General features: G+C 42.5%; 1 protein-coding gene across 4 annotated transcripts in view; it reads right to left on the bottom strand.

Moving 5' to 3' along the window:
- Nucleotides 1-24,576, bottom strand: part of col12a1a (collagen, type XII, alpha 1a) — a 53,804-nt gene that overhangs the window by 22,099 nt on the left and 7,129 nt on the right. For 2 of the 4 annotated variants that reach the window (XM_085767494.1, XM_085767496.1), the window contains exons 6-34: nt 23,846-24,109; nt 23,497-23,661; nt 23,073-23,246; nt 22,654-22,944; nt 21,946-22,548; nt 20,887-21,165; nt 20,518-20,793; nt 20,152-20,424; nt 15,209-15,478; nt 13,389-13,655; nt 13,000-13,192; nt 12,690-12,814; nt 10,862-11,011; nt 10,665-10,784; nt 10,397-10,561; nt 10,145-10,291; nt 9,438-9,577; nt 8,527-8,656; nt 7,638-7,783; nt 6,960-7,089; nt 6,735-6,871; nt 5,443-5,572; nt 5,218-5,357; nt 4,829-4,961; nt 4,592-4,615; nt 3,653-3,792; nt 1,377-1,506; nt 1,131-1,270; nt 907-1,036 (exon numbers count right to left, since the gene is read on the bottom strand). In XM_085767494.1, the coding sequence (XP_085623620.1) occupies nt 907-1,036; nt 1,131-1,270; nt 1,377-1,506; nt 3,653-3,792; nt 4,592-4,615; nt 4,829-4,961; nt 5,218-5,357; nt 5,443-5,572; nt 6,735-6,871; nt 6,960-7,089; nt 7,638-7,783; nt 8,527-8,656; nt 9,438-9,577; nt 10,145-10,291; nt 10,397-10,561; nt 10,665-10,784; nt 10,862-11,011; nt 12,690-12,814; nt 13,000-13,192; nt 13,389-13,655; nt 15,209-15,478; nt 20,152-20,424; nt 20,518-20,793; nt 20,887-21,165; nt 21,946-22,548; nt 22,654-22,944; nt 23,073-23,246; nt 23,497-23,661; nt 23,846-24,109 (5,412 nt within the window). The remainder of the gene's footprint in view (nt 1-906; nt 1,037-1,130; nt 1,271-1,376; nt 1,507-3,652; nt 3,793-4,591; nt 4,616-4,828; nt 4,962-5,217; nt 5,358-5,442; nt 5,573-6,734; nt 6,872-6,959; nt 7,090-7,637; nt 7,784-8,526; nt 8,657-9,437; nt 9,578-10,144; nt 10,292-10,396; nt 10,562-10,664; nt 10,785-10,861; nt 11,012-12,689; nt 12,815-12,999; nt 13,193-13,388; nt 13,656-15,208; nt 15,479-20,151; nt 20,425-20,517; nt 20,794-20,886; nt 21,166-21,945; nt 22,549-22,653; nt 22,945-23,072; nt 23,247-23,496; nt 23,662-23,845; nt 24,110-24,576) is intronic. The other 2 variants (XM_085767495.1, XM_085767497.1) reach the window with 1 other exon arrangement.

Raw genomic sequence — 24,576 nt, 5'->3', positions numbered from 1 at the left:
AATGATAAAAGGTGTGTAGAAAGCTTTGCAGCAGTATGATCTGATGTACTGTACATACTGTATAAAAGCTTAATTAACATGTCTAGGAAAGAAAAACACCAAACTACAGGAGGGAAAATGGGGGTAACAGTAGCAGGCATGGAGCATGACCTTACCCAAGTGAGTTGAGAGCCATAAAACATATAATGCTCTCTATTCATTTCCAACCCCCCTTCCGTTTCTTTTTCCCAAAGGAGAGCCAATTACTCAATATATCCCCTCCCCCATTCTCCAGCCCCACCATTATCCTGACCACTACCCTCCATTCCAACCTATAAATGGACAATATTACGGTAAAGAGAGAGGAGACACCATTATAATGCTGCCAGCCCGGAGGAATTCCTTCCTACGCAATCACCCCACAAAATGCTGACTCATGCCCAGCAGAGGTTGGTGGTTTGAAACTGAGGGAGAAAATGGAAAAACGCTGTTCTTCGAAGAAGTTCAAACTAAGCTGACTGAGCTTGAAACAAGTCATTTTATGTCATGTTTCACGTTACATTTTACATGTAAGTGTGTGGATTGAATGCATCAACTGAGTTTGATCAGTTTAACTTGGGTTAAAGAATTTAAACGGCCTTGAAATAAGTTTTGAAATAAATCAGATATGACTGGCTGCCTCATTGAAGGTTTCTGACATACAGCAAGAGCACGCCAGCAAATGAGGCCAGTAAGTTCAGTCTGGACAGACATGAATGGATTCCTCACTTAGGGAAAAAAAAATCCCACTGCTGTCATGCAGAATGTCTTTCCCAGAGGTCATCTTCCCAGTCTGCATGAGCTATTCTAAACTGTGAAATCTGTCTTTCACCACTGCATCTAAAAGCTAGTTACCTAAACCAGTGACTATGTGCATGCAGTGCTTACATGTTTTGCCATTCTCAGACAGCCGTTGTCCCTCTCCAGCAGAGTAGACAGGAACCACAGTCACAGTGTAGACAGTATCAGACTGCAGGTTCTTCAGCACAGTGTTGTAGGTACTGCCAGAGACCTGAACCTAGATAGAAGAACAACAAGGTAAAATTCAGTTTAATGCTACAGCCAAATGTGATGAATGTGGCTATGGCTAATCAGTGGTTAATCTAGTTTACCATCTCTTCTTCTCCTCCAGCTGCAGGAACATAGAAGACCCTGTACTGGCGCACATTTCCCTCAGCAGCCTCCCAAAGGACATTCAAGGTGCTGGTGGTGGGGTCAGTAACACGCAGGTTCCTAACACCACCCAAAGGCTCTGGGATAAAGATAAATGTATGATACACTTGTTACTCCACACATACCAGAATAACAACACTGCAAAGCGAGTACACTTAGACAACCCAATGTGGAAGGCAACTTACTGGTCTTTCCAACGCCTTTAAGATCTCTGCTGACTCCTTGGGCATAGACAGCCACCACGCTGATGGAGTACTCAGTGTCAGGGGTCAGCTTGGGAAGCAGGACGGTATTCTTCTTTCCTCCAACCTGGGTCTAATTAGTGAAGAATAAATGTCAGTTCTTTTGGCTTCTATCTTGTTGAAAAGGAAAGACAAATATTATTATTAGTCTTAATCAGTAGCAGGTTCTGTCTCTTCTCTAAGAAAACGATTGCATTTGCATGAAATTACTAGAAAATATACCTCTCTTGCTGCTTTCAGAACTGATACTTGTAATTCTTTCCTTTTTTTAATTGTCCATTTTAGTATCTGTTCAGGAATATGATATTTGATCTGTTTTTTGAAAGGAGGAAGAGTTCAACAACTCCCCAGGGGTTCATTAAATTGATGTCAATAACCTGGTGGAAAGAATTCTACCTGAAAAACTACAACATATCAGAGGAGGAATATTTTGAGTGTTTTTGGACATGGATTGTGCACAGTGGACTGGCCAAGGTAAATCTCTATCCTGATTGCTGAAACAGTCGGATGTCTTGTCATAACAGCCGTGACTGGTGATGAATTTACTGCATTGCTTTTGGCATAAGCTATAAAGATTGAGATATACAACTCTCATAGAGCTTTGAGGGTGTGTTTGTATGTGGATTTCTTTATAACAATTGACGTACGTTATCCACCCTGGATCGGTTTGATCATTTGTACAGCTCTCTCAGGCTTTCTCAACCGCTGACTGATTTTATCTTGCACACAAGTGAAAAATGTGTGTCAGGCATGTGCAAAAAGAGACAAAACAATGCAAAATTCCCTTAGCTAGCTGTTCCTTGTTGAAATCCTGACAGTGAACCAGGACAACTTGGCTGATGTTAGCTTGTTAACTTCCAGCTTTCCATCAGCCTTTCAGTGTGATATCACCCAGACAATCAGTGCAACTATATTTCATAAAGCACTTAAGTGGAAAACTTTCCTCTTTCTGTTGAAAGGGAAACTATTGGTCAACATGTGACCTCTGTAAGAGCAGTTGAGTTTTTCTACAAAATTATAAGGGGGGAAAATTAGCTTAAAGATTTAGCTGCCTTCTCCAGTACGACAAATGATGGATGCTATCTGGGCTTTATTGAAAAAGCTGAAAAAACAGTGAGCTAATAGCCATGTTCGTGAGCACGGAGGCTATGTGCAGGACTTTAAACACGATCTGCTGTATAATATACGACACCCATGGCACAGCACTCTCTCATTACACATGCACTGACCTGACTGGACAAGCACATTCCATTTTCTATGTAGACAAGAAAACACAGCTGACTAGATAGCACATACTGAAACTGCATGTGAACCACAGCACAGTGTAGATGAATGTTTAATTTCATAAGTGTTTCTTCACTTTTTTCCCAGAGCTACTAAATTAATAGCCATTAAAAAAATGTTATGTGAACCTTTTACGATATTTAATTGTTATCTCTGTTAAGTAACTCGACAGCTCCCATAAATGTCACGCTGTGGGGATGAAATATTTTTACTGAAGTTGGCTGGAACATGCAACGATGATTTAAGATGTTGTTTTACAACTTATTAGTGTGGTTTTCAGTTTGCAATATTTTGCTTGAGCATGTGCATAAGCACCATTTAGCACTCCTCTGTCTTGCTTTCAAATATTGCTTGTGGAAGCTATGAGAAAATGTCTGACAGCAAATTGAAACCAAAAATTCAGCTGTAATCCAAAGAGACTTTTGCATATTCTGTAAGGCAGCCAAAAATGCATGACCAGCAGGTGACAGTCTGCGAGGTCAGGAAACACTGAGAAAAAAAACTAAGCAGAGGTTTGTCCATATTAATGCTGCAATATCCAAACAACAGATTAAGAGATTTGACTTTGAATAAACCAAAATGATGCAATACCAATAGCAGATGTTTAGCTATACACTTTAAATGCTTGAAGGTAAAGCTGCTTTGGCGGAATAAACAGCTCCACTAATTGAGTTACCATAATATGTCTGGCCAAGTTATGCTAGACTGTGAATGAAATCAAATCTAACCGTGCACACTACCCTGTCATTGATATTTTGTGACACCCTCCTTCAGCTTTAGTTTGACTTAAAATCATTTTATAGATGATAAAACTCGGCTAATTTGGTGGTAGCATTTTGAACAAATCAATGTGATCACATGAACTACAGTTAATACAGAGTACAGACTACAGAGTATGAATACACTGTTTGTCAGTGCTTGTTGGTCTGACTTACAGTCTGGCTCCTGCCTCCAGCTGTGGGGACGTAGGTGATCTTGTAGTTCTGGACGCGACCTGGAGGTGGGTTCCACCTGGCGTTCAGGCTGGTGATGGTTTCATTGAAGACAACCAAGTTGGTGGGTGGTGAATTGGGTGCTGGGAAATCCACGCAGAAACACATATCACAATTACAGCCATGTCAATGTCATATTAGGACTCTTCGCATGGATTTCCATAGAAATATCTTTTAAAGACACAGTCCTTTTGGTCAGCCTAAGATACCTCTTCTTAGGTCTGTTTTTATTCACTTGTCATCAAAATAGTATAAGTTCATTTAGTTCTAGATATTGGACTTTCTTTACTTTGTGGTAAGATAAAGGAGGTCTACAATCATTTGTGTCAAGGACTGTAGCTTTAAAGAAGAAAAGACAATCCACCTCTGGGATTGTGTCTTTTCTGAAGCAGTGATGGATTCTCTTGAACAGCCATGGATGGACATGATGACAATGGATGGACTGATAAATGCATGGATCAATGCAATGGATGGATAGATGGATGGATGGATGGATGGATAGATGGATGGATGAACAGATGATGGATAATAGAATGGGCTTAAAAAACAGGGATTCAAATCAATCCCTGTTTTGGAGGGCATGCATTGTTGAAATTCACCCATTTGATTTCACTGAGTAAGAACATACTCATGAACAGCCTCGGGATGGATGGCATGGACAATGGGACAAACATATGAGGACGGACAAACATGTAAAAAAAAAAAACACATGTGTCAGCGGCAGCACCATTGGAGCGGTTGATGGGTTAAGGGCCTTGCTTGGTGATGAAATGATGGTTGTCCAATGAACAACAGCGCTGATGAATTGTTGAATTAACAAAACATGCTTTTCATCACTTGAAAGAAAAAGCATCCTCTTGCTTTACCGCAAAACATACTTACTTTGACCACGACCACCCTTGGGCACTATAGAGGCAGAAATAGAAAGGTATAATGGGCATACCCTTCACTGAAGATTTTCACTCAGTATATCTCCAGGAGATAAACTCAAAAGGTTAATCATGGGTCTCGCCTTCGGTCACGAACCCACACATAGTCTGTCAGGCAACTGAGCAAAACAATGTTGAGTGGCGTGAGTGTCAAGTTGACATCAAAGAGCTGTTGGAATGTGAATCTTACATGTCCTCTCTGTGCCCAGCAGATCTTCACTCTCTGACTCATCTGGATAGATGGCGGTGACAGACACATCATAGGGTGTGTCTACCTCCAGGTTCTCCAAGACATGAGTTGTCTCATCACTGTTCAGAATGGCCTGATGAGAAAAACACAAACGCAGCATGAAGGAAGGAGCCTGACTAAAGTTTGAACTAGTATACTGTAAATATGATATTGGATAGAGTATACTGTAAATGTATATTAGAGTGACCATTATAGGATTAGTGCAGCAGTCTGTTTTTTAGATGTTCCACTGGAGGTCTTCTCCAAAGCATTGCCAAAGAGCGATTCAAAAAAACACCTGCATGATTTATTAGAAATGTAAACATGTTGGACAGCTGGTTTTCTCTTACATATTGGAAGTTGGTATCTCCCTTTTTCGTCCAGCCAATGCGGTACAAAGCGACGTCAGGGGCTCCATGCTCCCAGTGGGCTCTGAAGCTGGTCTGGGTAACTTCAGAGAATCGCAGGTTCTTCGGGGCAGGAACCACATCTACAGAGGGTGAGTTAGTTGTGATCTCTATACCAGGGAGAATCCACATCCACATTGTGATCATGATCATCATTTTCATTCTTACCAGTGATTGCTGATCCCATCATTGTCTGTCCAGGTCCTTCGTCATACACTGGAGTAACAGTTAATGCATACTCAGTCTGTGAGACCAGGTTGTCCAGTGTTTTGGTAATCACACTTCCTCCCACCTCCAGCTGTGGAGCAATTAAACACGCTTATTAAATGTTATTACAAGAAATTAATAAAGCAAATGTATAAAGCTTTGCAAATGCCATTTCAAAGTAAAAGAACTTCAGATGTTTTCCTCTTCAGACAAATTTTGCCAAGTCTTGCGAAACCTTAATTCCGTTCTCTGCATGTGCTCCAGGAACATTGGCGACAGCAGTAGTACGCACCTAATAAGACTGGTTGGAAATTTGACCAGAAGATATAAAACTGTGCTTGTTTCCAGAGGAAACCGGGAACCAATAAGGCACTTAACAAACAACAACAAGCTACAAAGTTTGACCAGACACCTGGAATACTTAGAGGAAATACCACACTGGTTTTACTGCTCTAGATCTATAAAGTTTGAGCAGCGGAACCTCAAGAAATTGAACTTAAGGGATTAATTCTGATTATCCATTAACAGCTGCTGTGTGTTTGCTGATTGTTCACATTTTCACTTGAGTTGTGAGTACAGACAGACAACTTATTTGTCTCCCGGGACCTGCAAAAGGCTTCACCAGGAGGGAGTATGTCTTTGAATCTGTGTTCTGAGGGGTATACTGTCACTTATTGGTCTCCCTAACATAATAACAAGCTCAGACATGACATTCTGCTACTTTCTGGGCAATAGGCCCTTCACTCCCACTTGTGACAATCACATCCTAAGCCCGCGAGTAGCTTTCACATGTGTGTTTCCACCAAAGGATCTTTGAGGATCACCTCCACCTGATTTATGACTAAGAAAACAGCCAATGGCAGACTACAGAGTTTGCTTCTGAAGCCCAAGAACTCTCAAAAGGGAACATGCAAACGTTTTTGTCCAGTCCCTACAACCATTACTGGCCTTTAACCCCCACAAAACCATGTTCTGATCCTTTCATAATCTTTTCACAGGAGTCCAGAACATTCCCTCATGTGCACCCAACCAGCTGCAGTATCCATTAGGTAGTTGAAGCCAGTACTTTGAAGGATCAGTCAGAAAATATCTATATAAATTCATCACCATCAAACCTAATGTCTCAAACAGACAACAATCTCAGTGTAGGTAGGTAGGAAAGGGCAGGAGAAACAGAACTATTGAAAACATGGGTGCCTGTTTATTGTGCATATATGAAAAACTATACAAAATGTTAATGCAACTAAACCCACCTCTTTAACGTCTCCATCCTCAGGCTGGTAGGTGACACGGTACTTGCGAACGGCACCGGGAGCAGCATCCCAGTTCAGCACCATGCTGCTGTGGGTGACATCACGGACCCTCAGTTCACCTGCAGGGGGTAGGGGCACTGAACAAGGAACAGAAGGTCAATGAATGAGTTCACAGTAGTCGTTCACAGCACAAAAGACAGATCTCATGGTTCAGTGAGTACATACAGGTGACACCCTGCTTGGTCAGTGGTTCACTCGCTAACTCCCCATGCAGGGCGAAGAGGGAGAGCGTGTAGGCCGTGTTGGGGAACAACTTCACCAGCTGGGCTTGAGTTGTATCTCCTCCAACTCTGATCTGCAGGGGGAACCAAACCAAACAGACAACATAAGGTCAGAGGAGAAGTGGATGACAGGAACTCCTTGGTGACATACGTAGAGACATTTCAACACAAAAATTCAGAGAAATGTTCTTTTGCGGCGCATCTGCTGAATCCGGTTTTGACCCACCGGGTTTGACACCTCATGAACAAATGATGATGTTCCCTTGGCAGAGTGAGCTCATGGTTCACCCACCCCTTTGTGACTAACAGTATTCCTCTGTATTTTCCCTTCAGCCTTGGCTGCTGAATGGTGAGGCAAACAGTGGTGGCTTTGTAAAATGGTATTTCAGTGTGTGACATCTGTATTTTGTCATAAAACTGCTGACAGCAGATTGTACGTGTTTATGTACATTCAGTAGATATAAATGCGTGTGAGCGTGTGTTTTCATCCACCCAAAAACACACAATCATGTGCTAATTTTTCATCTTGTCCATATCTGTCCCATCTGTCCACAGCTGATTGGCTGTATGCCCCATCTACTCACTCACACTGTGTTCTCATTGCTGTTCATACTGCTCATACCTCCTGATCCAAGCTTGGCTGGGTGGCATTGATGGCACTGTACAGCAGCATGTAGCCCGTAGCACCGGCTGCCGCCTCCCACCTCACCCGCATGGTAGTGGTTTGTTCATCATAAATGTCCATCCTTCTGACAGCACTCAGGGGCACTGGATAACCACACAGTGACATTGAAGGCAACAATCAAAAATACATCCATGCTCACAGAAATACACACAACAAGTCAAGTTTTTCAGTGTGTGTGTGTGTGTGTGTGTGTGTGTGTGTGTGTGTTTTATTTCAGGGAGCTTCCTCAGGATTATTTTGTAAGTCATTCACACTGCATAACCTCAACAATCACTGTGGTTTTATATGTGGTTTTATAGATACTAAATAACGCTATTAAATTTCTGCTATTTTAGAGAGCACCCATAAAACATTAACAACATCTTAAAAGAAACAAGGAAAGAGGTACGAATAACTTGAACCCCCAGTGTAATTAATGTTTAAATTACACCTGAATTTGCATCTAATTAAGATTTACCATTGCAATCTCATATGTTTCTATATGTATACATCTTGGTCTTGGTGTCCTTTGAAACTTTTATTAATAGGACCACACAGGAACTGCACTGAGTCACTGAGTGCATTAAATGTGTATTATGTTTGTTTAAAGGCTGGATGTTGGAGGGTTCAGACTGTTGCTCTCAGGCAGCCCCATTCATCTCGATTTCCTAAAGTGGGAAACTACGTGCAGTATCAGTATAGTGTTAACATCTAGGTCCAGTAAATTAAAAGCCAGTCAGCCAATTTTTGTTTAGACGGTTCACATTCCTGTTGACAATTTCTCAACAGTTTCCTGATCTCTTTAGATCAAATGATATGGGCCTAAAACACAGAAAAGAAGACATACGTGTGGTCTCAGTTCCTTTAAGAGGCTCGCTGCTCTCCTCTCCCACGACGGAGAAGACGCTGACCAGGTACTGAGTCAGAGGGTTGAGTTTCTGCAGAACCACTGTGGTCTCAGTGCCGTCCACGTACACCTATAAACAAAGAAAACGATTACATGACTGTAGCTGAAGAAGAAATCTGTTGCATTCCTCTGTAATGTCTTTGGCAAAAAGATTTCATTCGTGAGTAAAAACTTTAATGAAGTCTGAATGTCTGCTGATAGTTTCTCCAAATAAGCAATGGTGTTCCTCTTGAGCGGTAATCAATTAAAGAGCACAACAATCAAAAGCTCTTTCTATTTACTAGACAGACTTGAGCATTTTTAAAGCGCTCCAATTTAAACCAGAAAACCCTCAAACAGATTTTCACTGGCCTAAAACTTAACATGTGCTTCAATTTCAGATCCATAAACAATAATAAAATCTTACTCCACTATGTTCGCTATTAAACCAAACCATGGGAGCTGCTGGACAAAAACAAACATCTTCTAAATGTAATTAGATTCAGACACCAAAAATGCATCTAGTCCGCATATTATGGAGCCAAGACTCAGCTGGCCAGTGGAGCTATCACTAGTGATGTCACTATTTGCTCTCTAATCCCCTGAACTGAGAGCTGTGTATTTTTGTTTCTTTGCCCTGTGTCAGCTAATAATGTAATGAGGCACTCACACAGCCGGACTCCAACATAAACCGAAGGCTGGAAATAGAAGCTTGAGTTGGAGTTTCCCATTAAGATCAGAAACAGTGGGCCCGGACGCTATTAAGCCAACATCCGCTCAACACCCACACAGGAAGACACGCTACGTTCACGGTTAATTTTTGTGGGTGATTCAATTAGTGACAGTGGAGCCTGAGATTCTGGCAGCTATACCTGCATTGGCTGTCCTGACACAGTCATGTATTCCACACGGTACTGCTCCACTGGGCCCTCAGGAGCAGTCCAGGTGGCTCTGAAGGACTCGTGAGTCACCTCTGATGTCATCAGATTAGTGGGAGCATCTGGTGCACCTCCTATTTGGATGAAAGCATAGAAGATACAGATTGACACATTGATTTCTACCTTTCATTACTAATCTAGGGTTAATTATAGAGAATTACCCAAGATGACCAAACCCATCACCTCTGAGATTCTCATATTTATATATTTGTTGTTTGTTGTCTGGCAACAGACAAAGACGTGTCTTTTGAGAAACAAATCTTAATATTGCCTGGTTCCCTGAACAATTGACAGTCTAACCACATCCACTGTGAGAGGTTCCCCAATACCAACTTTATCAGTTCAATAAGGAGCTATTTTTTTTCCTCTTTTCCATGGAGGCATATTGAAATACTTGGAGAAGCTGAAAATAATATCTACAATAATTTTCATGAGCTTGGCTGGTTCTTAGCTTCTAGAGTTGCTTTCCATGATGTGCCAGACATGTAACTGTCTGTGGGCCTGGGATGATCTACACTATGTTTATACTGTCCATCAAAAGCCTGGGAACAGAGCAGTTGGCTCAGACAACGCAGTATGTATCATACATTGTTCCATCACGTCAATCAGTGAAAGATGTCAACGTTCTGACTCGTACGTACCTGGCCCCTTCACACTGTTACAGAGGTTGTCGGTAAGATTGTCCACAATGTCCAACAGGAAGGAGAAGTCAGCCACGTTGTACATGTGTATATCATCTGGATCAGTGGCAATGGACCTCAACTCATTCTCATCAGCATTCTTCACACCTACACAACAATAATTGAGTCAATAGTCATCGTGGTTTGATATGTATGGGTGTTTTCCTTCATACAATGAGCCTGTGTAAGTCAAGAGAAGTGAATTTTCCTTACCAATGGCATACAGCTCAATGCCCTGATCACGCAAGCTCTGAGAGAAGATATTGACGTCATCCTGTGATTTGCCGTCAGTGATCAACACACCGATTTTGCGAGAGGTAGGTCGCATCCCAACATTTTCTTTGAAATTGTTCTGGAGGATGTACTTCAAAGCCAGACCTGCAATGTAGACAATGTCACCCTGACTGCAACAGCTCATCCATAGGGAATTAGAGAAAAACACAAATACTGTAGGATGCTTGAAAGACATTGTTTTAAGTACCAGTCAAGGTGTTTCCGCCTTTGTAGGGCAGGTTAGCCACAGCATCCAGGAGGGAGTCCCGGGTTCTATGAGCATCCAAATGCCATTCAGTCTTGGGGTCTCCACTGTACTGAGCAAGACCTGTACACACCACACTTATTAGACCAACTCATTAAGAAGTCAATATTTGTATTCATAGTAAGAATTAATAAACCCACCAATTTGGACCCTCTCTGGGCCAATGTCAAAGACTCCAACCATACGGGCGATGAAGGCACGAATGGTCTTGAAGTTGAGACGTCCAATACTCCATGAACCGTCCACCAACAGCACGATGTCAGCCTGTGCAGTGGTCTTACACATCACATCTGAGAGAGCAGAAGGTCATGTGTCAGAACTCAGCGAAATGGACAATTTCAAATGAGGCTGTCATTCAAGTGTCATGTAGACAAAATGGTATTCTGTGAATTACAATGATGCAAAATGAAAAAATGTGAGAGTAAAAGGAAGGAGGGAAAGGAAAGTTCAGGGCAACATATCATTTTTAGAAAAAGACAACAAAAGAGTTTCCATAATGCTAAACAAGCATCTCTACAAACAAGCAGTAAAGCATTGTGTCTGCTTTTCATCTTTTTCCGGGGAAGTTTGTTCAGGGAACTTTGGTTTTCCAGGTGTTATAATAATCATCTTCTTGTCCTGTGGCATGTTGAGACAGTATTTCTCCCAGTTGTACTTTTTTGTGGATCCATGAAGCAGTCCCAGAGGGCATGTCAGGAGAATGCACCCTTAATGGCCCTTGGCATATCAAAGGCCTCCGCTGTAGAGATTACTGAGCAGAAAGGTAATATTCACATCCTGTTTTCCATACAATTGTGTGATGACAAGGAACACATCTGATCCTTGGCATCTAAAAGAAGGCTGCAGATGTTGCACTAACTGCAGCTGTCTGCAACTGAAAACAGGTTATATGTTTGCTTTACAGATCGGTTTGCTGACACAAAAAACCCCCAATAAAAATGAGGAACTGAAACGTCTACTAATCTCCGACAGGTAGGTCTGTTAAAGGTGAGTATACAGACAAGCATCTATCTACTGGTTAGGAAAAGAAGTGAAGGGAAAACAGAGGTACCTTCTGATATATCCCTATAATTTAGCAATATTTTTTAGATGTGTAATTCTTTTCTAATTCTAGTTATCTCATCTAATTTTCTATTTTACTTCCTGTTCAGCACTGTGAAGAATAGCCCTCCAAACCTCTTTGTATTTTTCTTATGTACAATTATAATAAAGGATTTCTTTTTTAATCTAAAACAGTTCTTAATTGATCAGAACAAGAGGAATAGTACTTGATCTTTGCCACATCTACAACTTTCTTTTCCCTTAGACTTGACTTGACTGAGTCATTGAACAGTATGGGGGCAGACTGCAATTTGGAGCTGGGTGCTGTCGCAGAATCTGCATCTGCCTCCCTATTAGGACCTGGCCTGCAGCTGAGCGGTCAAACTGACCTTTTCCAGTTCCTTCCAGCAAACACAACAATTTTCCTCTTCTCACACTTACTGCCTGCCTCACTCACTCTGAATCAAAAGGTAGTAAAACGTTTTATAACTGCAAACAGATTATACGCGTATGGCTTGAGTCTAGCCTGGCTGTACTTGGACTGGAAATAAAAAGCGGAAGCCCAAAGTGACACAACGAAGAAAGTAAGAAAAGGGCAGACAGATGGAATTGTCATTACATCTGTTATTTCGTGAGACAATTAGCTTTGAGGAAAGGCATTTAGAGAAACTCTTCTGCTTTTATGGGGCATGGGCTTGGAGTGAATTTTCCTCCAGTGTGTCTGAAGCTGCCCAGAGACAGAACAAACTGGAGACACTGCCTTAAAGGTGATGACAGGCACAGTAATAGTCTGACTAAAACCATTTCAGTTGTTCGTGCTGCAGTTAGTGTTAGCATCCAACATGTTTTCCCCCCTTTTCCTTTCATGATATAGTTTTTCTAAACTGTAGAATGGTGGATTTTAGAGAAAATATTGGCTCATGTTACCTGATGGCACATAAGCTGGAGGGTCAGGTGCATCCATGAGAGTAGTCTTCTCCTGTCCAGCCAATGGCATACTCTCTCCTCCATCAAACATACCAAACACACTCACACTGTATTTGGTACCAGCTCTGTAGATCAAAAGATTTTGATTTTCAGTTTTTCTTTTTGTTTGTCTTTACATGATATACTATATGCATACACATTGTGTACATATATATATATATATATATATATATATATATATATATATATATATATATACTGTGTATGTGTGTGTGTGTGTGTGTGTGTGTGTATCACGATGAAGACACACCTGAGTTCCTCCAGCACCACAGTGTTGTCATAGGGACCGACAAGAAGTTGCCCCAGGTTAATGTCGTCTCCGACAGGGTGGAATGTGACCTTGTAGCCCTTAACATCACCAGGAGCATGGTCCCAGGTTACACGGAAGCTAGTCTTGGCGGGTTCGGATGTTTGGAGGTTCCTAGGACCTTTGTAAGGTGACACTGGAAAGAGGAGACAAGCACAGTACATTGTGACTAAGTAGAACAGTCCTGGCATGGGTAAAGTACTTCAAGAGAATGAATAGATACATTTACTTTACTATTTACTTTAGTCATTTAGTATTGATGATAATCACAGTTTTTTCTAATCTTTGCAACAGACAGAGCAACATTTATGGTGAGTGAGAGATCAACGTACGTGTTGTTCCTACTCCTTGCCTTGCTTTGCCCTCTCCGGAGCGGTACACCGGCAGAACGGTGATGTCGTAGGTGGTGAGGGGAGTGAGGCGTCTCAGGACGGTGGTGGTGGTGCCACCGGGCACTTTGGCTGCTAGCTGGCGGCCTCCAGCCTGGGGTTTGTATGTAACACGGTAGTTGATCACATTTCCAGGTGCAGCCCGCCACGTTACCTTCATGGTCTTCTCCGTCTCTTCCGAGACAACAATTGCTCTGCCCTCAGCTGAGACTGAGAGGAAGGAAAAAAAGAAAAAAGGTAAAAGGAGGAGAAATGATGAATAGATGGTGTGGGGGGAAATGTAGAGCGTGGGCCTTGTTCAGATGGGAATCTGCACTAAATGTGTGCTTAACCGCCTATGTTTCCAACATACCTTCGGAAATATAAGCAGCGTGGCTTTCCTGCTGCTAAGTAAACTAAACAGTAACACGCTTGGCTACCTCACAGTCTTTCATCTGGATATCTGCTCAGTTTCCACATGCGTGTGAATGTAAAACCACCCAAATATTTCTGATTTTCAGAAGTATACATTGAACAGGATCAGATTTACATGATTGATTGTGTTTAGTTGGTGGGTTGTGGGATCCAGGCTTACAGCTTGAGCAAACCCATAGTTTTCATTTTTCCATTGTGTGTGCATAGAGCGTTTCTTATTTTTTAGAACAGGAAGGGCAAGTGTGAATTGTCAAAGGCCCTGAAATGAGCTGAGGAAAATATTCAGGGCGCTCGCTTTTATTAACGGAAAAACACAGCGCATCCAAGTTTGCAGTGTGTGGCTCAGCCCACTGGGACCTGTGATTTGTGTGGAGTGCAAGAAAAGAGAGCAACAGATAGCGGGTGCAGAGCAGACGAAGGAAAAACAGCAGAGTGAACATTTAAGGCTTCAAAGCCATCTTGTGGTCGTGTTTGGTGTGTATGCCACCTCTCCTTCTTGCCAGAATCAATAAATACTAACGATGGCTGGAAACATTTTTCCTTGACCACAAGCCGTTTCACTAAATGGTGGACAAATTCGCTCCCAAATGGTGCGAATTTCCGCTCAATGTACTTTTCCCATTCAAGCATTAGTGTTGTCTAACAAGGGAGGGGCCATACTTATGTCTGTCCTGTATGTCCCATGAAAAGGGGGTCCAGGTGCTGTCGACACTACGTCACCTCGTACATCCATGTAACACACGCGCACAGTCTTAAAGATGTGAATGCAAAGTCTTAAAAGTCTCGATGTCTCAGGCAAATGCCAACAGCTATGACGTTATCTGATGGCTCCACAGAACGAACTGAGCAGAAGAAGTGCTGCTGACAGATCCCTACTTCTGCATAAAACCAAAAAAAAAGGTTTTTGCAGCTGAACTGTATTTCTATATTTTTTTATTGGTATTTTTTACCTGCGTCATTGCCCCAGATTTCTCAACAATGACCTGAACGGCAAATTAAACTTTCAAGCATAGCAAGAGTTTATGGCAAGAAAGTCTGGCTGCATTCTTGGCATTTAAAACGATCATTGTGGCAGTTACAAATGAAGGAAACTGTCCCATTGTGGTCATATGAGCTTCCATGGTTTTTATGACTGCAGAGTTAAATCCCAACTTCACACTTTCTAGGCAACCTCAAAGTGGGACTAATAATATGATAATAAAATAAAGTGCAAAAGTGGAAAACAAGAGGGTGGGAGCTTTCAAAAGAGAAAGAAATGAGGGACGTAGTGAGCTAAAGAATAAGAAAAGTGAAGGATAGGTGTGGTAAATAGAGGAGTAGGAGGAGCTAAAGCAGCTACAGTTACTCACTATCTGTGGTTTCCTCTCCATTCAGGGGCTGGCCATCTCCATGTCCATAGCGTGCCAACACAGAGACCTGATAGCGTGTCTCAGGGGTGAGACCATCCAGAACTGTGGCAGTGGTGTCTCCTGGTATTGTCTTTTCCCCAGACTCCTCAGAGAACAGAGACTTCCACCTGATCCGGTACTGGCGAACGTTACCGGGGGCCGCGGTCCAAGAAACACCGAAACTGGTGTCTGTGACGTCACGGGTCACCAGGTCTCTGGGTGAACCCAGCTCTGTAGATAGGTGCAAAGGAAGAAAAAAACATGAATAACAGAGATAGTCGTATTACATTTGCTTTTGCATAAAAGCAATACAAAGTTTTGTTTACTCAGAGTTTCTCAAGATTTTCCTTTTGGATTTGCTCCTATGAAAACTAAGATGCTTGTGTTAGTGTTGGCTTTCTCCAGGTGGTGTTGATTTTTAATGCAGATATATGGAGGTTTGAGGAAGTGTGGGAGACATGGGATGGACGAAAAGAACAACCCCCGTGATAAACCCCCAACAATCACTCATCTGTCTCCGCTTTAACCCCTCAGGATCTGTTTGAACAACCTGATTTTCTCCCTTCTTAATCAGAGACTGCTGGAAAAATCTCTGCAAAACTAATCACAAATCACATATCCTCAGTGCCTCTCCCGGCAATGCTTTAATTTTCCATTGAAACAGAGGAAACCAGATCCACAGAAGTGTGTTTGCGACAATTGCAGATGTTGCCCCCCCTCCCCTCCCCTTTCTCTCCTTCACTCGCTCTTCCTGAGAGATTATTGAAGCAGGCAGGCGCAGAAATAGAAAGGAGGGAATTTTGGTGGTGTTTTCATGATGAGAGGCCAACACATGCTTGGCTGAGAGGGATGCCCATGTTGAGATGGACTCTCAACACTCCGGTCTGGCCGCCATATAGAGGAGTTGTATCCACCACAGGAGGATGGGCCGTCATGCAGCGCCTCCCACACAACCTCTGGGATCATAATCGCTCAAACCCCGAACCCACTACATGCCAGCACCTAATGACAATATAATCACAGGCAGAAGAGACGTTGGGTGGTCTCTCTTAAACCGTATTCATCAAACCTTACCAAATGAGTTGTAATAAAAAAAGAAAAACCCAATTGCTGAGAAGGATATGCAACACTAAACTACCACAATTCCGAACTAAGGATAATTTGGATATCGTACGAGAGCACACAGCACAAATAGCTGCCTGTCACCCTATGAGTTCCTCTCCGCGTCAATCCGTTACAGATGAACTGGAAACCGATCTGCACAGAATTAACAGCAGCAGCCATGTTGGCCAAGCAGAGTGATCTGCACCTTGAGAGCAAAGATATGAAGAGTAACGGCCACCACCACCAAATTAATGGAGAACTCCAGATTTTGACCACGGACCATTAAAAACGGTGAAGACCACTAATAAATACCCAGATCATTCCATAAAAATAAGGATGATCTTCGCCAGCAGCAAAGGAAGAACTCAACCGACTTTTACAGCTGTGTGTGAACCAAGGGCAAAAGAATCAGAAGGAAATGAGATCTGCAGACAGTGGCTCACTTTTCAACAATACTTGCAGACAAGCTAAAGAGAAGGAACTGCTCCAAGAAGTAAAGCACACATACACGAAACACATGGCCAACAGACCTAACAAAAGTGTGATTTATGTGTAAATTTACAAAATGTGAATATTAATTACTCATTCTCACTCTTTCACTGTATTTCTTGGTTACATGACAGTGTGCATATAACCATCCACATGGTTTCACGGAATTACAAAGATGTGTAGCATACAGATGTGACTTGTGCTATTAAAAAAAGCTCTGGATCTCCTTATCTGAGTTTCACTCTAAAACCCCCAAACTGCATCCCACCCTTCAAGGAGAAGGCTACTCTCAAATTAAGACCTTGGACAAGACCAGATCATACATCCACATTAAAGTCTCACCCATGCCTCTAGAAAACCACATATGACACAACTGGAAATCATCTGGAGAGATTTGCAGCAGGGGCATGTGCTGACATAACTTTCACATCTGCAGCCAAAGATGTCTTAAGCTCAAAAATATAAACGACTGTGCTCAGAAAAAGAAAACTAAACTAAAAGAAAAAGAAAGAAAGTAAAAACAGCAATACCAGCAGGCAAGGGAAATGCAAAGAAAATGCAATTTTTACATGACTATCTTTATGTACAACTTTACTTGGATCTTAGTATTAAAAGCTGAGTTAACAGACCACCTGAGGTCTGTTTTACTCATACTCTGGAAAGTTTTCTCAAAATCACAGCAGGAAACACATCCTTCCCTTCAAACTGCCTTCTGACTGCTGGCACCCTCCCTTGAAAGTTCCCTCACTGTACTGCTTTTGGTTGACTAAGACATACTGTATGTCTGAGCCACAAAGATGAAGCCCTCAGTGTCTGTGCGCCAAGGTTACCGGTCTGTGGCCTTTTACCTCAAAGGACCTTAAGAGTGATGGAGAAAAACAGTCTGGCAGAACCACAGAACGAGCCTGGCATTGCCTAAGAGTTCCCAAATGCTTGTTGGTTTAAGAGGAAATGGAACCAAGATGCCACATTTTCACCTGCTGTTGTGTTGTTCTGCAAATTAAAGATAGTAAAAAAAAGAAAAAAAGAAAAAAAGAATCTACATCCTTTGGGCACATTGGAAAACAATTGTGATGCCATGAAAGTAATTAGCAATTGGTTACTTCAGAGATGGGTACAATGGCTCCTTGAGGGGTTGAACCATATGACCTTATTGGATGAGTTTTTTGGTTGTTTTTTTCTGTCTACCACGGGCCCCTGAGGCATCCTGTTGCACTTTTTATTTTTTTTGCACATCCTCGCCCTCTCTCTGCCTCTGCCTGTCCGTTTGCCCCACCCCAGAGGAAGATGAACAGACAGTTCTTCAGACTAGACAGACAGCTCACACAGTTTTAAGCTCCCCTTAGGTAACATCTTCCACATGTTGGATAATAGTCCCTCGTCTTGAGTAAATAATTTTGCCATGTTTGTGTATAATATCCACAGTTGGGACATTCATCTAAGCATTCCCTTTGACACCTTCTCCTCCTGACTCATTTCAGGATGTTTTAATTCTGTCCAACTCAAGGCTCCTGTGTTGGCTTCCATCCACTGTTAGCCACAAGGGGCAGCTTTGTGCAAGTCACTCTCTTCCAGTTCTCGCCTACACGGACTTCACAGAGAGGGTCAGTCAAAATGAGTGGCACTCGGGACAATGAGATCAGTGTTGAGGTATGCTGACGTCATGACAACTTAATAGCAGTGGCTAAACAAAGTGCTTTGTCATGGGGCTTTTTCCTGTGGGGGTGTGTGGCTGATGACAGCACAGAATTGACCAGTGGAAACTAACACAAAAATAAAAACTGAGCCCTTTGCTCAATGTGGGAACAGAAGAAAACAGATGAAAAACAAAGCAAAGAAAACTCCTTTCTTTCAAATCCTTGCAGTCACCAAAATGTAAACAAAGGTCCACTATTCCGGTAGTGAATTTGAAATTTGAAAATTTGTTGCAGCGTGACACCACATGAGTCCTCTTATGCAACACGGAGCACAGGTCCATGTGGTCTGCAAGAAATATTCCTGTTAAATAAGAACACACCCGGCACAGAGGACCTCAGCACCGCCAGGAGTGTGAGGAAGCAACATTAAAGAACAAGAACTCCATGCTTGTTATTGTGATGAAGAGAATAGCTTGGATGTGTGGAGTTCAATTCAGGTTGAGCTAAGCATGGACACAGCTCAATTCTGCTATAATAACTCTCTCATTTTAAAAACTCATAAATAAATAAAGGGTTCAAAACTGATACGCCTATCCTGTCTTTTCATTGATAGTTTAACCACAACAACAATGTGCCTTTTCTGACACAACCAGGTTTTGCAGCCACAAGTGGTGACCAAAATTTGGAGGCATTCTCCTCTGAGGGATACAGTACCATGGTTGTTGTTTGTCCCTCCCAGAGCCAAGACCTCCCCACTCTCTCAAAACACTTTGACGTCTTTTCCTGTGGTGCGACCCTACAACAATTCCTCCTCCCACTATGTGAGAAATCAAAAGAGGATTTGCCCTCCCCATCCAAAACTCACAATATCTGTCCCCTTCATTGTCTAAAAACTGTATAGTCAACCATAGATCCAGCTTCCAGCTTGAAAATAACTAAAATGGGATGGTGACTTTCATCAGATGAGCTAAACCGATAGGTAGAGTGCAGGTAGAGTAATAGGATATCCAATGTTCATCATAAAATATTCCCCATATGTCTTATAAAGCACTGTAAAACCATAAATCATATATCCCCGACAGGCAAAGATGCAAAGCTATTACCAGGCAAGCATGGGGCTGTCAAAGTCTGTTCCAAGCCATTTCATTACTTTTCTAGGTTTACAAGCATCCCCCACCCATTTCCACCTCACTGCCTTCATGGGCGGCAAAGCCACCCCAACCCAGTCAGTGCCAAAAAAATTACATCAAGAGCCACATTCCTGTCTTTTCCCCTCTAACCACAGCCCATATATTCAACCAGCCTTGCAAAGTCAGAACACAACTTCCTCAAATGTGATGTAGTCTCCTGCAAGAAATACCAAATACTACATTCTTGAAAGGATTTAAAGGGAGGCAAATGACCGGATTTAAGTTGAACACTGTGCAGGACTGAAGTACTAATGCACAACAAAATTTTCCTAAATGTGCATGTCTGTTGAATCTCTGAGGTTTCTTTTCTCTGGGAGAGACGCTGAGCACAACAATACATTTGTCTATTCAGCAGAAACCATTTGCCAAGCCCACAGCCACAAAGCATGCCTCACATTTCTGTCACACATTGGCTACACAAGTAATCCTACCATGCTTCAAAGGTTTCAAATTAGGACATTAGCGGTGTGACTTTCTCCCCTACCTTCTAAAGTGGTCCCTGTGCCCAGAAGAGGATCACCCAAGCCAGACGAATAGCGAGCACTAACAAACAGCTCATATTCAGTGCCAGGTTGGAGGTTCTTCAGCATAGCCTGGGTATTATCTCCTTTCACAGATATCTCCTTCCTCTCGCCGCCATCAGCTGGTTTGAAGGCAATGCGGTATTGGAGGACATTTCCTGGAGCAGCCTGCCATGTCAGTTTCATTGTAGATATGGTCTCGTCAAAGACACGAAGGTCACGAGGAGAGCCACGGACTGAAAGGAAATAAAAACGGATCAGATGCTAATTCACAGAAAAAAACAAATAAACAAGTTACTCCCCAGTGACCAGCTGCTTTTCTGACTCACCTTCCTTAGTGGTCCCATCGACCTGCATTTCGCTCCCCATGCCAGTAGCATACTCAGCAGACACAGACACACGGTACGTGGTGATGGGGAAAAGTTCCTGGAGGACGATGGTGGTCTCAGCTCCAACAGTCTGTGCTTCCAATGTCTCCCCGGCACCACTCAGTGGAACGTAGGACAAGCGATACCTAACCACCGCACCTGGAGCAGCTTGCCATGACACCCTGAAACTGTTTGTTGTCTCCTCTGTGACTCGTAGGTTTCGTACACTCCCTTGCTCTGAAAAGAGAAGAATTTACAGATGCTAAATATTCACATTTTGATTAGGCTACTTCAGTTGTATTGGGTCGAACGTAACTGAATCATCCTTACCTTCAAGTGTGGTCTCTTCACCAGTCAGAGGGAAACTGTCTCCTTTATCATACTGTGCAAAGACGTTGACTTCGTAGGTAGTGAGGGGGAAAAGGTGGGGCAGAACGGCTGTGGTGGTATCACTAGGCACTGCCAAGGAAATGTAGTCTCCGGTGACATCTTCGGCCTTGCGGAAACGCACCAGGTAAGACATGACAATGGCAGTAGGGGCCGTCCATGTGGCACGGAAGCTTCTGGACGTAATTTCAGAGAATCCCAAGTCTCTGGGTGGAAGCAGACCTGGAAATCAAAGATTATTTGTTATGAAAATCTGTCATTGAGAGGCAGCGTGTGGATAATGGTCATATTTTTGCATTAAAACTGTGTGGTTTATGGAGCCACTGTATCTCAGTGTTATTCCTTTCTAATTGCTGTCCATTGCTTTAGCCATGGAAATTACGTTCAATTACTGACAGCAATGAAGAGCAACACATGGATGTAACCTTGTTTAGATGGCAAGGTTAAAAACATGTTTTTTTTAAAAACAGACATAGAGTGGTACACTAATTGGTGTGTCTCTTGGGACTACAGGCTTCTGTATCAATAAGCACAGTGTGTGGGGTGATGTCATTTTTACACTGTGTGGAACAGCCACCGCTCTATTCTTTCTCCCAGAGCTGAGGTGGCCATAATTATGGTCAAGTCAAAATAGTTCAGTTGTTCCAGTCACTCTAAGTGATAACAAATGGTGTGATAGAGCTCATTCAAGAAGCACATTGTGTGGTTTTGTGGTATGTTTATTGGCAGGCTATTAGGTGAGCTGATTTAATTTAGCTTGTGCATTGCCTGACAGCAATTTACACAGTATTATACTGCTGTGTTTTGATTTCACTGCCTCTTCTCCACAGACAGACAGTCAGATATTACAGTGTGTAATAAGGGCAGTTTGGACTAAGACTCAAGATTCTGATTAATTGGCAAATGGCGGTAGTCCAAAACGGATGCCAAGAAGTCATGGGTATATTACGTAGCACTTAAAGTAACACCTAGCAGTTCATGGTATTCTATCCTCTTACTTACTTCTCTTTTTGATGTTGAGTAGCTCCTGTTCAATCCTCAGACAGATGGACTGAGTCAGCTCCTTGGAAATCCTCTGGAAGGCATCAAAGTCCTCCACCTCGTAGACATGAGTGTCTGATGGGGGATTGGCAATGGCCTCCAACTCAGACCTCACTGCGTCCTTCACACCAACAGCAAAGATCTCAACATCAGCATTCCTCAGGTTGGTGGCTGCATCCTTAAAAGAGTCTGATGACTTTCCATCTGTGATCAGGACCATGACTCGGGGGACATTCTGTCTAGCTCCACGGGAATTGATAAAGATCTTCTCCCTGACATAAGTCATGGCCTTGCCAGTGTTGGTAGAGCCTCCACGGTAGGGGAAGGTGCGCACAGCTTTGACAACAGCACTAATATCATGGTGGGTGTTGAGGGCAAACTCAGTGTGTGGGTCGCGACTGTACTGGACCAAGCTAATTTGGACTTTGTTGGGGCCAATGTCAAAGGAATTAACCAGAACCTCCAAGAAGGCACGGACTTTGGCAAAGTTTTGTAATCCAATACTGTACGAGCCATCAACAAGGAGAACCACATCAGCCTGAACATCCACTCCCAGAGAACACTCTAAAAAAGACAAGAGATCATGGGTTAGGGTCTTTCAGTAAATCTAATCTACTGTAAGAATGGTCAAGACAAGATGATACATAATGCTCAGTCATTTTATCTTACCTGTTGACACCTTGACAGGCTGGGTTTTCTCCATTGCCTGGATGGGTTCACTGGGAGTCAGACCTTTGAGTGCATACAAAGTGATCTCATACTCAGTCTCGGGGGAAAGGTCACGGACATTGATGGATGTCTGAGTGGGTCCAATGTAGAGCTCTTGGCGTTTCATTCCAGCTAACATTGGAATGAGTGTGAGTTTGTAGCCTGTGATTTCATCCAGGGAGACATCCCATGTCACTCTCATTGACTTAGATGCAATTTCAAGGACCTGCAGGTTAGTGGGTGGCTCCACCACTGAGGGAAAAAATCGAAGCAAATGACAAAATGGTGAGTTGGGATTTCAAAGAGGTAGCATCAAAATGCTAAGCTGGGCACACTTAAAACTACAATATGCCCCATTTTATAAAGATGATTTGACTCACTTTCTTCTCCACTGACTAGAGAGCTGAGCTGGTCATCAACACCGGAGCACACCTCTGTGATGATTTTTTTCTGAACCTCTTGGATCAGGTCAAAGTTGGGAACGTTGTACACATGTTTGTGATGAGGTTGGGAGGCAATTTCCCTTAGCTCATCCTCATCTGCTCCTTTGATACCTAAGTGGGAAAATGTGAGGTACAACAAACTTAACTTGTGTTTTATCTCACTGTCTGCATTACAGATGTGGAAGACTATTGACGGTTTTAGAGTATTGTGTGTATCAGAAAAAAAACAGCAGCACCTGACTTTTACCAAGTCAAATATCTCACAAAGAACAATCAGTGGAAAATCTAATGGCTTCCAAGAACAGACAGACTTTCACATGGTAGAACGCAATTCAACGAATCACTGAATAACAAACCATACCTAGGACAAATATTTCCACTCCAATGTTCCTAAGTCTTTTAGCATACTCCTCCACTGGGTCCTGGGATTTTCCATCAGTGATGATCATGGCTACCTTTGGAAAACCTTTGCGGGATCCAGCTTCCTCCGTGAAGATGTTTCTCAGCAGGTAATCGATGGCATCACCTTGAGACAGAAGCGTGTATTTTTTAATATTTCTCTTGCACGCAAAAGGTAAAATCATTTGCTGTGGAATTATGAGTTTTCACACAAAAACAATTCATAAAATAAAGTACAAACTATATGAACCAATATTGGTTCACTTACAGAAGAATACAAATTTCTACCTTTCCTCAAATGAGCACCTTACCTGTCATAGTATTTCCTCCCTTGTATGGCAACGAGTTGATGGCTTGGAGCAGGTCTCCTCTTCTGGTGTATCGGGTGAGAGGGAACTCTGTGCGGGTATCTGTGCTGTACTGAACCACGGCTACGCGGGTCTTGTCTGCGGCAATGTCGAAGGCCCCTGCCAGGGCTGCGATGAAACTGCGGATGTGCTTAAAGTTTTCTCTGCCTACGCTCCATGAGCCATCCACCAGAAAAGCCAAATCTGCTATTGCACTGACCGAGCACTCTGGAGACAGATATTGATATTGGAGAAAAATTACAGTCAGTCTGGAATAGAAGCATTCAGAAATTATGTAACACATTTTGACTGATCCAGATTAGGAAAAGTTTGGCATTTGCAGTTAGTGATTTGTGTAAAAACTAAAAGCATATCCTTTATGTCTCAAGTGAAACGTCCAGGCCAAAAATGTGCCAATTAAGGTACAGCAGCAACAGTTTGGTCTTGGAACAATATTTTCAAACTGGCCCATTTCTTCTCCTGTCCATTTAAATAAAATAAAATCCTTGACAGTTAGTTGGATGACTCTGAGAAATGCATTCTGACATCAAAGGAAATATCAACCAGTGCCAAGCATAGGGCTGGTATAGCCATTCCAGTAGACAGAGTCAAAAAGGTGGCTTTATAGACTAAACATTAAGCAGAGGTTCCACCACCAATGTTCACTTTTATACTTTCAAATCCTACAGAGCTTT

This window comes from Trachurus japonicus, chromosome 22 (assembly GCF_045865225.1).
Source record: "Trachurus japonicus isolate A0001 chromosome 22, Traja_1.0".
NCBI lineage: Eukaryota > Metazoa > Chordata > Actinopteri > Carangiformes > Carangidae > Trachurus > Trachurus japonicus.
The sequence above is the reverse complement of the archived record's forward strand: the minus strand, read 5'-3'. Positions and strand labels throughout refer to the sequence as shown.